The sequence below is a fragment of the Rhinolophus hipposideros genome (genome assembly GCF_964194185.1).
Source record: "Rhinolophus hipposideros genome assembly, chromosome: 17".
Taxonomy (NCBI): Eukaryota; Metazoa; Chordata; class Mammalia; order Chiroptera; family Rhinolophidae; genus Rhinolophus; species Rhinolophus hipposideros.
This window is the reverse complement of record NC_138063.1, coordinates 48,241,215-48,256,454: the sequence shown is the minus strand read 5'-3', so window position 1 is coordinate 48,256,454 and position 15,240 is coordinate 48,241,215. Positions and strand designations below refer to the sequence as shown.

Here is a 15,240-nt window from a genome sequence, read left to right as displayed (position 1 = left end):
CTCCATTGTTCCAATGGCTCCATCTCTCCTCCAGGCTTTTGAAGTTTATTGCTTCTTTTTTGTCTCTAATCCATGCATCTCCTATCAGTATAAGGTTTGTACTGATGTCAAGCCTTGGTGACTCATATTGATGCTGCTGACACAGTTCTTGCTGTGGCTACCAGAATAGGGGATATACTTGCAGTATTTCTTAGTAGGAAAAGTGGATTGGTCTTATCTCTTCAAATTCCAATCCCTGAGAAATTTTTTCTTTACAGATTTCTTTCATTTCTTGTAAAAATTGGTACAATAGCCTTTGGTGGCTAAAATAGAAGGCTGTTTGATAGCACGTTTTAAATACTGTTTCAGCTGTCCTGTGTGATTAATAAAATTTCAGTCTCAGTTTTGGAGATTTGTTTTCCAATATTTTGATACAGGGATAGTGAAACTAATTACTAAATACTAATTATTCAACAGGTTCATTTTGATGGCTGGGAACACAAATACGATTATTGGATGGATGTAGACAGCCCTGATATTCACCCAATTGGATGGTGTGATGTAACAGGGCACCCACTGGAAAGGCCACATCGTGAGTATTTTGTCTTTGTTGTTGTTTTTTAAATACATAGCCTGAATTCCTACTTTAATGCTGTGTTTAATCTTTTTATAAGTATTTGAAAGTTAAATATCAGATAGGTGAATTGATTAATCATCAGTACAGCTACACTGAAAACCAGTTACTCACAATTAATCCTCAAAGGGCATGCTTCATATAAATGAGAAGTTATAAATGTTAAGAATTATTTTGATAGTGTTGTCTATATAAAGGAATCTTTATTTATTCATATTTTAGTTTGGAACATGGAGCCAGGCCTAAATCTGTCTAATTTTGGTCTATTTTTTTTAGCTAAAGTATGTTTTATTTTTTAAACATTCCATCTCATTGATTTTTTTATAGAATAGATTGTAAAATGTTTTAGAAAAAACAAATATTTTAAATCTCAGCAATTAAAAAATTTAGTTGTAAAAATTTTATAAAACCCTCTATGTTATTGGTATGTTCATTATTTCTGTATTTCTAGCTACTTAAAGTTAAGGTAGAAATTAAGCACTCTAATTTCTAACGAACCTGGAACCAAAATATCTTATTCTTTTGTCTGAAGGATTCCTCTGATCAGAATAGAACCTGGAACCAAAATATCTTATTCTTTTGTCTGAAGGATTCCTCTGATCAGAATAGGCTGCCATGACTGATAACTAGTTTTAGACACACGTGCAAGCACTGTCCGTTCTTCTGTTTGTTTTGGTCTCTCACTGTGTCCGTTGCTCTCTCTTTGGCTTTTGGGATGAAGCTAGCAAGTTTCTATTAATGATGTTTTACATTCAGTCAGCCCAAAGATACTGGAACCTTAGGTCTAAAATGACCAACTACATCTTTGAAAGAATTCCTTAACTTCTTGTAGAAGAGACCCTGAATTAACAACTTAACAAGCATTTTTACATTTTGCTAGATTCTTCAAAAACCGTACAGTCAATAAGGTACAGGTCTTTTAGCAATCATAGGGCCTGTAGACAGAGAATGTAAAACAAGTCAGTACCATGTTGTCGTGCAGGGTCTCAGCTCCCACTCCCCGCCCAAGAACGCAGGACACGGTAAGGCCAAACAGGAACACCCACGGAGCCATAGATAGGGGAGTCAAACCAATATATTCTCGCTGGAGGCTTGGCTGGAGACACAGGAAGCAGGATCTACATAATCTGCCTAACAGCAGTCCGAGCTTGCCAGCCACCATCTTCTTGCTAGCCCCCATTCCTTTTTCCTGCTAGCGTAGCCACAGCAGTTATATTAGTGGCCAATGGCCTACGGGTTACAGCTGACGGCCAACTAGCCACAGCTGCTGGCATCTGATCACAGTTGATGGCCATTTACTACCCGAGCCAGCACCTTTCTATGTGAGGCCGAGAGCCTGGAAACTGCTTTTTGGGGTTTTGTCCCCACACTCCACCCCTACAGGGTCTCGCCTCACAATCTACGCGACAAGCGTCTTCTGCGAGGGGCCCTGTGCAAGGAGCCTGGAGGTGAATGCAATATCCTGGACACAGCCAAGCTCTCTGGGCACAGCCAGGGTTTCTCAGGGCACCACCACAGTACTTCTGGGCACAGCCAGACTTCCTGGGCTTCTTAGGGTACCACCTGTCTCCCCGGGCACAGCCAGGGTTTCTCAAGGCACCACCCCAGTACTTCTGGGCACAGCCAGACTTCCTGGGCTTCTTAAGGTACCACTTGTCTCCCCGGGCACAGCCAGAGTTTCTCTGGGCACTGCCACTCTCTCTGGACACAGCCAGACTTCCTGGACTCAGCCAGGGCCTCTCAGGGCATTGCCACTCTCTCTGGACACAGCCAGACTTCCTGGACACAGCCAGGGCTCTCAGGGCACTGCCACTCTCTCTGGGCACAGCCAGACTTCCTGGACACAGCTAGGGCCTCTCAGGGCACTGCCACTCTCTGGACACAGCCAGACTTCCTGGACACAGCCAGGGCCTCAGGGCACTGCCACTCTCTCTGGACACAGCCAGACTTCCTGGACACAGCCAGGGCTCTCAGGGCACTGCCACTCTCTCTCTGTGCCTCTTGGGGTACCGTGCTGGAACAACAGCGGCTCACATCAAGGTGCTTACATATTATCAATGGCGGCCAGTCAAGACACAAAAGCAAACATTCTCGCCAGTCCCACTACATGGTGGTATGTTCCCAAACAGTCAAGCGTTCAATAAATTAGGGATGGAAGGCAATTCCCCATAGTCCATAGTCATTCGCCAGGGCTGTCCTGGGGGTGAGGGATGACCTTGACCTCGCCCTCATCTCCCACGGAGGACTCAGCAAGCGTTTCCTCCTGAAACTAAAAGTCCTGCATCCGGGCTGCCTCAGCAAGCAGTTCCCAGCCCACAGGGCGGCAAAAATCTTCGCTTTCTCCGCTTTCTCCACTTTCTCCGGCCTCTGCTGGTTGGGGAACCATCCACATCTTTCCACCCCTCCACGGGAATCGAGCTCTCCGGCAGCTGCTCCTCCTGGTCTTCCTCAGACTGAGCTTTCATACGCACAAACTGCTCCACTGCCCTTCGGAAAGCTTTGGCCGGCACCGTATCCTGCCGACTACGCCATGTGTCGCGCAGGGTACCCTGCTCGCTGCGCCATTTGTCGTGCAGGGTCTCAGCTCCCACTCCCCGCCCAAGAACGCAGGACACGGTAAGGCCAAACAGGAACACCCACGGAGCCATAGATAGGGGAGTCAAACCAATATATTCTCGCTGGAGGCTTGGCTGGAGACACAGGAAGCAGGATCTACATAATCTGCCTAACAGCAGTCCGAGCTTGCCAGCCACCATCTTCTTGCTAGCCCCCATTCCTTTTTCCTGCTAGCGTAGCCACAGCAGTTATATTAGTGGCCAATGGCCTACGGGTTACAGCTGACGGCCAACTAGCCACAGCTGCTGGCATCTGATCACAGTTGATGGCCATTTACTACCCGAGCCAGCACCTTTCTATGTGAGGCCGAGAGCCTGGAAACTGCTTTTTGGGGTTTTGTCCCCACAATGTTGTGAGAAAAGTGTAAGCATTTGTGCTTTGTGGTTTCTTTGATCCTAATTTTAATTCTCCTGGATTTCAACACGCCAGGCCAAATGGTCCTCACTTTATGTTAACCTCCCCCGTCACACCCACATGCACACATCCCAGTAACTTTCTGTCATCCCAGTAATTTTCTTAAGTAGGAATATAAACACAGGTAGGGATGGATCAGCATTTCAGGTACAGGGACAGCTCTCTTCACTTCACCTCACCCATCTCCTGCTCCTTTGTCAAGCCACCTACGTGGCTTTTTGACTTAAATGTTCCGTGAGCATTCTGAAGCCTATGGATAAAACCTGAACATCATCCCAAGCCGAAAATTTGCTTTTCTGCTGTAGTAGCTACTTGCTTACAAAGCTCCTACTTTTTTTTCCAGAGTCATGCTGGACTCTGCTCCCTCCTTACCCCTTCCTCATCCCAATACAACCAGTCATTAAGTCTTGATGATTCTTTCTTAATTTCTCCAAAATCCATCTTTGACTCCCACTTCTCCCTCCCAATGCCATTGCATTATTTGTGCTCCCAGCCTCCTTAAAAATGATTCACAGAATATGGTCTGCAGTCTGCTAGGGAGTTGCTTAGAGCCTAGAATGCATCTAAAAATTTAAGTTCCAGAAGGACTATAGCCTAGTTGTTACAAGTGTGAAGTATGGAGTCACGATGCTTGGATTTGAATTCTAGTTTTACTGCTTCCTTACTGTGTGTCTCTGTGTCTGTATTTCCTCATCTATAAAATGGAGATAATAATAGTATGTCTATCATACAGTTATAATGATGAAATGAGATAATATATACATAACACTTTAAAAACTGCCTGACCCATATTATGTGCTCAATTAATGTTACCTGCTATCAGAAAATTATAAGGATTACAAAATTTGAAATTGTGCTAAAAGTAACATGTGACTAGAGTTTTCAAAATATTTTTAATTCAATTTTTCCTTAAGTTTTACATGTTGGAAATATTATAAGATTCCTGTTTTGTGTGCTCACACTCAGATAATTGGAATCCCTATAATTTGGGGGAACGATTAACTTGGAATTGGCTGTCTTCAGTTCATCATGATATTCTTTTACTGCTGTGCTTGCTCTTTTGTTATAAATTTATTTGGATTAATCATGATAATATGGTTTATTATAAGTTACTCAGTTAACCCTATGGTTTATAATTATTCATATGTACATCGCTTGTCTTACTAATTTTTAAATAGCTAGATTTTAAGACATGTTTATAATATGGTTCAATACCATCTATCCCCTTTTGTTAAAGCACAAATACACAAAACCACACACACACACACACACACACACAGACACACACACACACACACACACACATTTCTACTCCAGAATTTATTCTGTTATTTATTTATTTATCATTGAATTACTTCCCCCACTGGAATGTAGAAACAAATGGTTCGTCTAGGAACTGCAAAAAACAAAGTTTGAGATTCTAGCGTTGACTGTTGTAGCAGCTTCATGACTTTCTTTTCTCTCGTTTCTTCCCTGTAATAGTCCATATAAAACCCAAATCTTACCTTATGTTCTCCACAATGATAATGTTCAATAATTTACAGCATTCAATCACTAAGGCCTAATAGAAGTTCTTGAGAAGGCAACTGTGAAAGCCTCTTGAGTGTGAAAACTTGAATATTCCCATTCAACTTGGAAGAGCACCAATTTGTATGGCCACGTGAAGACAATTTCCTCTTAGCTGTCATTCCCAGCAATAGATGCTTACCTGTAGGTCGCCCTGTATCCCCCTGCCAGGTTAAACTTTCCTTTTCTCATGCCATGAGGGCACAATTTGTCTGTTTTATCTAATATAGAGTCATTCACGGTGGACTTTTTCTACACTTAGAAACAAAATAAATACTTAAGATTTAGCACTATTAAGTTTTCAAGATCTTTTGATAATGTTTTGCATTCCATGAATATCCTTATAAAGATATAAAAATGTCAGAATTAAAAAACCATGACTAAATTGGTCATCTACTTGATTTTCTTTTGGCGGTCTTTTCAGTTGTATCGTTTGGAAACTGTAATCCCAGTCACATTTGATGTGAAATCTCTTTAAATAACGCTCATTTCTTTTCCTATATTGTTAATTATCTGCCCACAGATTACCTGCTCCATTGGGCAATGGGATGTCTGATATCTCTTGCTTTGGAAATTAACCAAGCTTGAAAAAAAGATGGACTGTGGAGTTAGAAAAACTTGGATTTAAATTTCTATTCTGCTCTGACTGACTGTGCCTTTGGGCAAGTTATTTCACCCCTGGGATTTGTAGGTTTATGAGATTCAATACCGTAATGGCTATTTTCATTTGTCTGGTATACAGTGGCCCTTCAGGAAATAATAGGATGGGTGAAGAGCACAGGCCATTTGCTTTCCATACCACTGTATCTCTTCATTGATTCAGAAAATTCGGAGTTGACTTTATTTCCTAAAACTTAACACAACCAGTATGGTATTTTCCTAGGTACTTGTTACAATTGCACTATTCATAAAGGGATTGCAGATCACTGAGTGAATACTGAATATTATTTAGGACAGGTAAAAACATTTAGAATGCTAACTTAGATTTAAGATAAACTCCATTGAATTGAGAACTGAAGAACTAAGCTGTACTTTAAAAAAATAATCTGAACACATCATTGCAATTCTGTACCCAGTTCCAATGTGTGGGGTTTTTCCTCACACCAAGCAATTCTCCTATACCAGCTGGATGTCCTACAATTCAGTTCCAATCTGTCACTATATACCTGGCGATAGCATCAGATTTCACAGATGGAGGACTGAGAGCCACAAGACTCAGTCCCTACTTCAGAGGCCAATCACGAGTACAAGTTCTTACCTTTGCTTCTGAAAAACTGGCTGTAAATCAGAGATTTCCACAACCCCCTCTTTGGGTTCAGTTAATTTGCTAGAGCAGTTCACAGAACTCAGGACACCAGTTATGAAGAGATACATGGGGTTAGGTCCTTAACAAAGAAGCTTCTGTCCTCGTGGAGTTTGGAACCCAGCACAGTGGGATGTGGATACATTCTGATTCACACACCCAGAAGCTCTCCAAACCCAGTCCTTTTGAGTTTTTATGTAGGCTTTACTACATAGGCATGACTGATTAAGTCATTGTCCACTGGAGATTGAACTCAATCTCCAGGCCCTCTCCTCTGCCCACAGGTCAAGGGGTGGAACTGAAAATTCTAACCCTGTAATCACATGGTTGGCTCCACAGGCAACCAGTCCTCTTCTTAGGTGCTTTCCAAAAGTAGTCATCTCATTAACATAACAAAGACACCTTTATTGCCCTCAACACTGGGACTCAACACTGGGAATTCCAAAGATTTTCAGAGCTCTGTGCTTGAGTGGAGATGAAAACCAAATATGTACTTGTTATTATAAATCACAATATCACAATCATAAATATACCACCACAAGTGAAATAAAATTACTTTTACTGAGTTGTTCAGTAGCTTTCTCATTGTCAAATCAAATGGATATAACCAGTTCTCATAGGAACCTTCTCTATTAAGCACAATTTATTACACTATCCCTCAGGTCCCCTGCCTCTCTTCTTAGTCTACACTGAGTACTCCTCTGCTTCTGGGTAGCGTGTGCATACCTTGTACCTAGTGCTAATCCTTTTAGCATTTGGGCCAAGATGAAGTCCTTTGCAGTCAAGAGTCATCTCCTCTTCAAAACTGTCTGATGCCCTTAGGGAGATGAATTTTCTCTTCTTCCTCATTATCCTACAGTATTTTGTCCTCTCTTCTGTTTTGTTAGAGTTACTTTTATTTTTCTTGCCAGTCTCATGCCCAGAACCCTTCACTGGCTTCCTATCTCACAGAGAGTTTCTTCCAAAGTGCTACTTTCAACCTGGAGGCCCCCTGAAATCTGGTCCCTGAAAGCTCACAGCAGGGTTTTCTTTCTTTCCTCTTGTCCTTGGTCACTCAGAGTCGGTTGGCAGCTCTGGCCTTGTGCTGCCTCCAGCACAACTGCATGAGTCGCTTCTGCCTCTGCTGTTCCCTTGGCTTGGAACTTTCTGCCGCCATGTGTGCCCAAGGCTTGTTCAGAGGTACCCTCCCAGAGATGCCTTCTCTGTCCAAGCTGTCCATAGACAACAACACTGCCATCCTATATCCCTTTAGCTGCCTTTGTGTTTCTTAATAGAAGTTCTGACAGGCTGACATGATATAATAAGCTTATTTGTTTCTGTTCTCATCTGTCCTCTCTCACTAGAATGCATCTCCTATGGTGGCAGGGACTTCATCTTGTTGTTGACCCTCCATTGCTTGTTCTATGCCAACACCACAGAACAATGCAAGCTGGGGATTCAAGAGAGAGTCACTGAATGAATGAATCAATCAATGAGGGACTGAAAGGATTACTCCCCCTTTACACCATGAGATCCCTTGGAGCGAGGTCCTTGTGGTATTTACCTTTGCTCCATGGAATGTTTGAAACTCTTGGAGGTGGTAAATGCATATCAGAAAATGCTCATAGAAATGTCCAGAATGGAATGTGCCAATACGCCAAGCTACTGTGGCCACCTCCTCTCCCCAATCCCCAAACTCCACACTCCTTCCTACCATGGACTGGGATGGCTCAGCTTCCATGCAGAGTGGGACTTCAGAGAATATTTGTCTAATTAGTTTTTGTTTTCCTAGCTTCCTACATTTTATAAATGTTATTTGTCTGTATTTATTTCACCCTACATGTTCCTTCAGCCTTTGTATTAAACACTATTTTAGAAATGAGAGTTAAACAGAATAAAATATCCAACTGCATAGACATGTTTTAATGTTTTAAGGTAAGAATAGAATAATAAAATAAAAATATGACAGGACCCAATGTCTGTGATAAGGGACATATAGCTGGAGGTTAAAAACAAAAGCAGAAACAAATTTGAGGTCAAGATGAGGGAGTAGGAAAATGCTGTACTTGCATCCTCTCGCAACCACATCAAAATTACAACTAAAGTACAGAACAACCATCACTGAGAACCACCTGAAGTCTAGCAGAACAGAAGTTTTACAAGTAAGGACATATAGAAAAGGCCACATCAAGACTGGTAAGAGGGGTGGAGATGCCTAATGGGCTGCTCCCACACCCACGTGTGGCAGTTAAAAGTCAGGACGGTTGTTTCAACCATAGAGGTCTCCCTTGAGGAGTGAGGGGTCCCAGACATACCCCAGGCTTTTTGGGCTAGGGTACCAGTGCCCGGAAAAGAAGTCTCGACAACTTCTGGGTGTGAAAACCAGCAGAGATGGTGGCAGAGTAGGGGAGGGTGGCTGGAGTCCCAGGCATTCGTCTTAAAGAGCCCATGCAACGACTTTCTAACGGATAGCCTCACTCATTCTGAGATCCAGTGCTGGAGCAGCAGCACCACAGATGCCAGGGACATACAGGAGGAACTGAACTGTCTGGCTCAGAGCGAGGGCTGGAGGGGCAGCTTTCTCCCAGGCAGAAGTGCTGACAGAAGCGATTGTTCTTGTGATGAGCCCTCCCCTCACTTAGCCTGCACTCACACACAGTCAGACACCATGGGTAACTCTCCATCAACCTGGGTAACAACATTTGCCCTGCCTTGGTGATTCCCTGAGACCCCACCACACCCAAATTGCCAGCCCACCAAGCCACTTCTAGGGCCTTTTCCGTACAAATGACCTGACTTGTTTCATGCTACAGATTTTCCTAAAATCTCTCAAAGGTTCACAAACCCCAAAGAAGCAGCATCTGGACTGGGCGCCGTACTTCTTGCTAGGAAGCCCCGAGCCCAGCACTATCAGCAGCCAGCCTCAGCTTGCTGCTTAGCGGCTCCCAGGCACCTCCAAGTCCAGCACAAGAAGCAACCATCTGCGCATCACTTTGTAGTTCACAAAATGGCTCCAGGCAGGGCATAGGCAGCAGCTGATGTTGGCCTGCAGCAGAGCCACTCCCAAGAGGTCCCAGAACCAGCACACCTGGTGGTCAGCTTTGGACCACAACAGAGCATCACCCAACCACCCCCACAAAAACATACACCCAAAGGGCAGACTGGGCAGGCACCAAAGCCCTGCTAAAGCAAATCCTACTCTGTACGGTTAGCTCTGTAGGGTCAGCTCCTCTACCATAGTCATGGCCAGACCTTAAAACAAATCAGCCTGAGGGCCAGTTCCTTTTATTGATGTGCAAACAGCAACCAAGACTGAACTACAACAGGAGGGCACACCCGACCCACACAAAGCACCTGGACACCGGGCTCAGATGACCATAGAGACTGTGTCACTGGGCCCCACAGAAAACCTACTATATAATGCCACCCCTTTAATAGCAGGAGATATAGCAGCTCTACCTATACAGAGAAACAAACCCAAGGAGGCAGCAAAATCAGGAGACAAAGAAACATGTCCCAAATGAAAGAACAGAACAAAGCTCCAGAAAAGTAACTAAACGAAATGGAGACAAGCAATCCACAGATGCAGAGTTCAGAACACTGGTTATGAGGATGTTTAATGATCTCTGTGAGAACTTCAACAAAGAGATAGAAAACATAAAAATGGAGATAGAAAACATAGAAAAGAACCAGTCAGAAATGCAGAATGCAATAACGGAGATGAAGAATACATTAGAGGGACTCAACAATAGATTAGATGAAGCAGAGGATCGAATCAGCAGTTTGGAAGATAGGTAGCAGAAAACTCCCAGTCAGAACAGTGAAAAGAAAAAAACAATCCAAAAAATAAGGATAGTTTAAGGGGTCTCTGGCTCAACATCAAGTGTAACATTTGTATTATAGGGGTACCAGAAAGGGAAGATAGACACCAAGGAATTGAAAACCTATTTGAAAAAATAATGATGGAAAATTTCCCTAACCTGGCAAAGGAAATAGACATACAAGTAAACATAGCACAGAGAGTCCCAAACAAGATAAACCCAAATAGGCCCACATGAAGATACATCATAATTAAAATGCCAAAGATTAAAGACAAAGAGAGACTCTAAAGAGCAGCCAGAGAAAAGCAGTTAGTTACCTATGAGGGAGCTCCCTTAAGACTGTCAGCTGATTTCTCAACAGAAACTTTTCAGGCCAGAAAGGATTAGCAGAAAATAATCAAAGAGATTAAAAGCAAGGACCAAACCAAGATTACTCTACCCAGCAAAGATGTTTAGAATCAAAAGACAGATAAAGAGCTTCTCAAAGAAAGCAAAGCTAAAGGAGTTCATCACCACCAAATCAGTATTACAAAGAATGTTAAGGGGACTTCTTTAAGAAGAAGAAGAAAAAAAAGATCAACAATATGAATAATAAAGTGGCAGAAACTACATATCTGTCAACAATTATTTTCAATGTAAATGGATTAATGTGCCAATCAAAAGACATAGGGTGGCTGAATAGATAAGAAAACAAGACCCTTGCATATGCTGCCTGCAAGAGACTCAAGATCGAAAGACATACACAGACTGAGAGTAAAGGAATGGGAAAAGATATTTCATGAAAATGGAAAAAATAAAAAAATCTGGGGTGGCAATACTTATACCAGTCCAAATAGACTTTAAAACAAGAGACAAAGAAGGAGCCAATAATGCCACATCTTGGTATTTAACCAAAGAAACCCAAAAGACTACTTCGAAGGGACATGTGCATCTATAAGTTTATTGTAACATTGTTTATAATAGCCAAGATATGGAGGCAACGTGGTTATCCATGAATGGATAAAGATGAGGAAGTACATATATACAATGGTATGTTAACTTAGCCATAAGAAAGAATGAAATTTTGCCATCTGCAACAACCTCGATGGACCTGGAGAATATTGTGCTGAGTGGAGTAAATCAGACAGAGGAAGACAAGTGTCATTGATTTCACTTATATGTGGAATCTAGAGAACAGGATAATGAACAATCAAAACTGCAGCGGGCTTAAGGATACAGAGAGCATTTTGTTAGTTGCCAAATGGGGGCTTTGAGGGGATGAGTGAAGGGGGCAAGGAGATTAAGAGGTATAAATTGGTAGTTACAAAATACTCATAGTCATGGGGATGTAGAGTATAGCATGGGGAACATAATAACTATGTGAGGTGTCAGGTGGGTACTGGATTTATGGGGTGATAACTGTGTAAGTTTTATAAATATCTAACCACGGTGTTCTACACCTAAAACTAATATATTGTGTGTCAACTGTAATTGAAAACTGAAAAAAAGTATTTTAGAAAACCCCTCAAACAGTTTTTTTTATTTAATGCAGAAGTTGAATGCACCATTTGGTAACTCATAGACCTTTCTCACCTGGTACTTAGAAAGTGTTTTTTCTGAAATGATGAGAACTGACATGCAATGACAAGAGCTGGTGGGGATGTGCAGTGACATGGTGGGTCTCTCAGCCCCCCAGGGAGAGTGCCCCCGGGTAGGTAACCATCCTGTCAGATGAGGCTGGCCTCCTCATTTGTGCTGTGGATACCGTGCCTCCCAAACATGAGAGGAATAGACTGCTCTCTCAGTCATGGGTAAAAACATAAGTAGATGTAGGAGAGAAGATTTGATTCATATTCTCGGGTAGTCAGAGCCAACCTAGAGAAGGTGCTTTATTCTTGAGAGTCACCAAAGGTGTGGATGTTGAACATAAAACTGACAGAATCATCTGAGCTCGTCAGGTCCCAGCCTGTCATTCAGAGGCATGGAGACACAGTGGTTTGCCCAGTTTGTTGGAGACAAAAGTGGGGCTTGGGTCCTAGTCAGAATGTGCTTTCTGGTTTGCCTGAAACCTACAGTGTGTACACACTTTTATAATAGTATAAGCCTCCCTTGGTGTTACCCCCTTCTTTAGGTGGGAAGGTGGGTGACCCGCTGGTGTGAGGTTCCAGCCTCAGAGAAGTCTGTGGAAGTGCTGAGCCTGGGCTTCCAAAAAGGGGTGGTACCTTCTGTTGTGCAGTATCAGCAGTGTTGTGTGAAGCATGATGGGAAGAGGGGGGCAAAAAATAAAAATAGATGACATTGCGGCACAGCCTCATGCCTAGAGAGTCTGTAGTAACTGGATATCATTCGTGATAGTCAGCAGCTCACAGGGTGCACAGCTGTTTTTAGGGCACAGACTGACTGAGACTTTCCATACAGAAGAATCCTTATTGGGCCTGGGAGGAGCCCCCTGGGTGCATACCTCAAGTTATTTCCTCCAAGTTGTGTGGTCCTCGCTGTTTGCTCTAGTCTCCAAATGTCTCTGTAAGGGACTTTTGTATCTTGACCCCAGGCTTCTGCTCATTTACCAGACCTTTCAGAGGCCCGGTGCCTCCTAACGGAGGTGTAACAGAACTTCTGGTGCCTTCTGGGTTCCACACATATTGTGCTGACACAGAAGTACAGCCTTGGGCTCATTAACTTGGCAACTGGTGACTGCTACGTCATCACCTCCAGCCATGTGGGATCTTTTCCTAGAGAGGTACAGTCACCCCTTGTTATACCAAAGGAAGCAAATAGCTGACCTTTGCCCCAGCCTCATTGAAATGCAAGAAGAGAAATGCACGCCTCTAATCTGCTTGTCTCCTTTCACCTCTCCTCTGCTCCCCTCACTCCTTTCAGTTTCTTGAACACAAATTCTTTCTACCCAGGACCTTTATTTTTTTCCTTTTTTCTTTTTAATTGAAGTTTATTGGGGTGACAATTGTTAGTCAAGTTACATAAGTTTCAGGTGTACAATTCTGTATTACATCATCTATATCTCACATTGTGTGTTCACCACCCAGAGTCAGTTCCCCTTCCATCACCATATATTTGACCTTTCCATATGGTATCTTCTCGTCCAGAATGGTCTATGTGCTCTTACAATAAATGACTCTTTCTCACCTTTTAGAATTAATCTCAAATGGTTTCTTCTGAGAAAGGCCTTCCCTGTCTACATTATCTAAAGAACAGTGACCAATATTATTTTTCATTTCACCACTTCCTTTTCTCCTTAGTGTATATCACAATATATAACTGTTTTAATTGTCTATTTCTTTGCTTTTTGTCAGTGGTCCTCATGAGACAATAAGCTTCATGGGTGGAGGGACGATGAGTGTTGTGTCTGTCAGCTTTGCTCTAATGTTTGGCTTCTAATAAATACTTGCATATTCATTTCTCTATCTAAGAGCTGGTTAATCACTTATGACAAAAAGCAAGGAAATAGACATGCATCTCTAGAAGCCACCTTGTGCTTTTGCCTGCAGCCTTCATGGAGTGAATTTTTGAGTTGAAGTTATGGAATTAGTTTAGTCAGGCCTAGTAGGAAAGACAGGCCAAACACCCCCCACAGCTAACAAAAGAAACTTTCGTAATAAAAAGTTGACAGGCAGAAAAGGAGATTTTCTAGCTGGCTTCCATGTCTAAATAATTTTGTCATTGTTCTTTCTTTAGCTTCTGTTTCATTTATATTTGGAAGTAATTATGATATTTGATTACAAAGTAAATTCAATGAAACATTACTATGAAGTTAAAGTATATATATTAATAGAATAGTACTACAAAGTTTAATAATATCTATAGTCTTTATAATTAAAGACCTTGAGAACATTTCTAATTTATTTAGCAGTTAAGCAAAATAGAACATAACTTGAAAAAAAGATATAGCTCACATTTTAATCCCATTTGTTTAATTACACAGCAGTTGTATAATATAACAGAAAGACTTGTAAATACACAATATGGCCTGATACATAGTTAATCTTGTTAAGTGAAATAAAATTCTTAAATCAACATTAAGAAATGAATAATTACTAAAGCCCTCTTTTTTAAAAAATTTATTTATTGAGGTGACAATTGTTAATGAAATTACATAATTTCAGGTGTACAATTCTGTATTACATCATCTATAAATCCCATTGTGTGTTCACCACCCAGAGTCAGTTCTCCTTCCATCACCATATATTGATAAACATTTGGGACCCTGTTGAATTAGGAAACGTTTGTTCCATCAGAGATGGCGATTCACTTAGATTATAAAATAAGAGTTACTGCAATTATAGCCTAGATCTGGAATAATAAATATGATGATGGGTAGATGTCATTCCAAAGAAAAAATAATGCTTGTTAACTTAGCCAGATAACAGCACATTTTCTATTTTATTCTATTTTAAAGAGAATTTCATAAGGAATCTTTAGTACTCGTTTTTCCAAAATACAGCAAGCAAGTAATCAGCAGTTTTAAGAGTCCCTAAGTACTCATTGACTTAATAGACAATTACAGCACATTGTGTTAAAAAAAAAGTTAGCTATTTTAGAAGTCCCTAATTACAGATTTACATGATAGACTTATCAAGGAAAAATAATACACTTCAAAATGTACTTACAGTCTTCATGGTATTATTTGTTTTAAATGGTCTTTGTTGAAGTACTTATCCTGTGTGTCTTGCCTTCTGGAGGTATGAAAGCAGAATTCATTTACTTTGTTCTAAAACTTGGTCTTTGATATCTTACTGGTAGCTCAGAATAATTTTACAGATTGTGTTTTCATCATAGCTAGAAAACTTCATTCACTACTGTTCACAGTTGAGATGTAATGTAACAAGGCGGGTCTTAATTGTCCGATTGCAGAAATTGGTAGATTGTATCTAAACAAGGCACGGTTCTGTGCAAAGTTACTGATATTTAAAACAAATACACACTATCTTCTA

At 41.5% G+C, this 15,240-nt stretch overlaps 1 protein-coding gene across 3 annotated transcripts in view; it reads left to right on the top strand.

Annotated features, from left to right (window-relative positions):
- L3MBTL4 (L3MBTL histone methyl-lysine binding protein 4) overlaps positions 1 to 15,240 on the top strand; it is a 460,291-nt gene that overhangs the window by 247,529 nt on the left and 197,522 nt on the right. For all 3 annotated transcript variants that reach the window (XM_081078814.1, XM_081078815.1, XM_081078813.1), the window contains one exon: positions 457 to 571. In XM_081078814.1, coding sequence (XP_080934940.1) covers positions 457 to 571 — 115 coding nt within the window. The remainder of the gene's footprint in view (positions 1 to 456; positions 572 to 15,240) is intronic.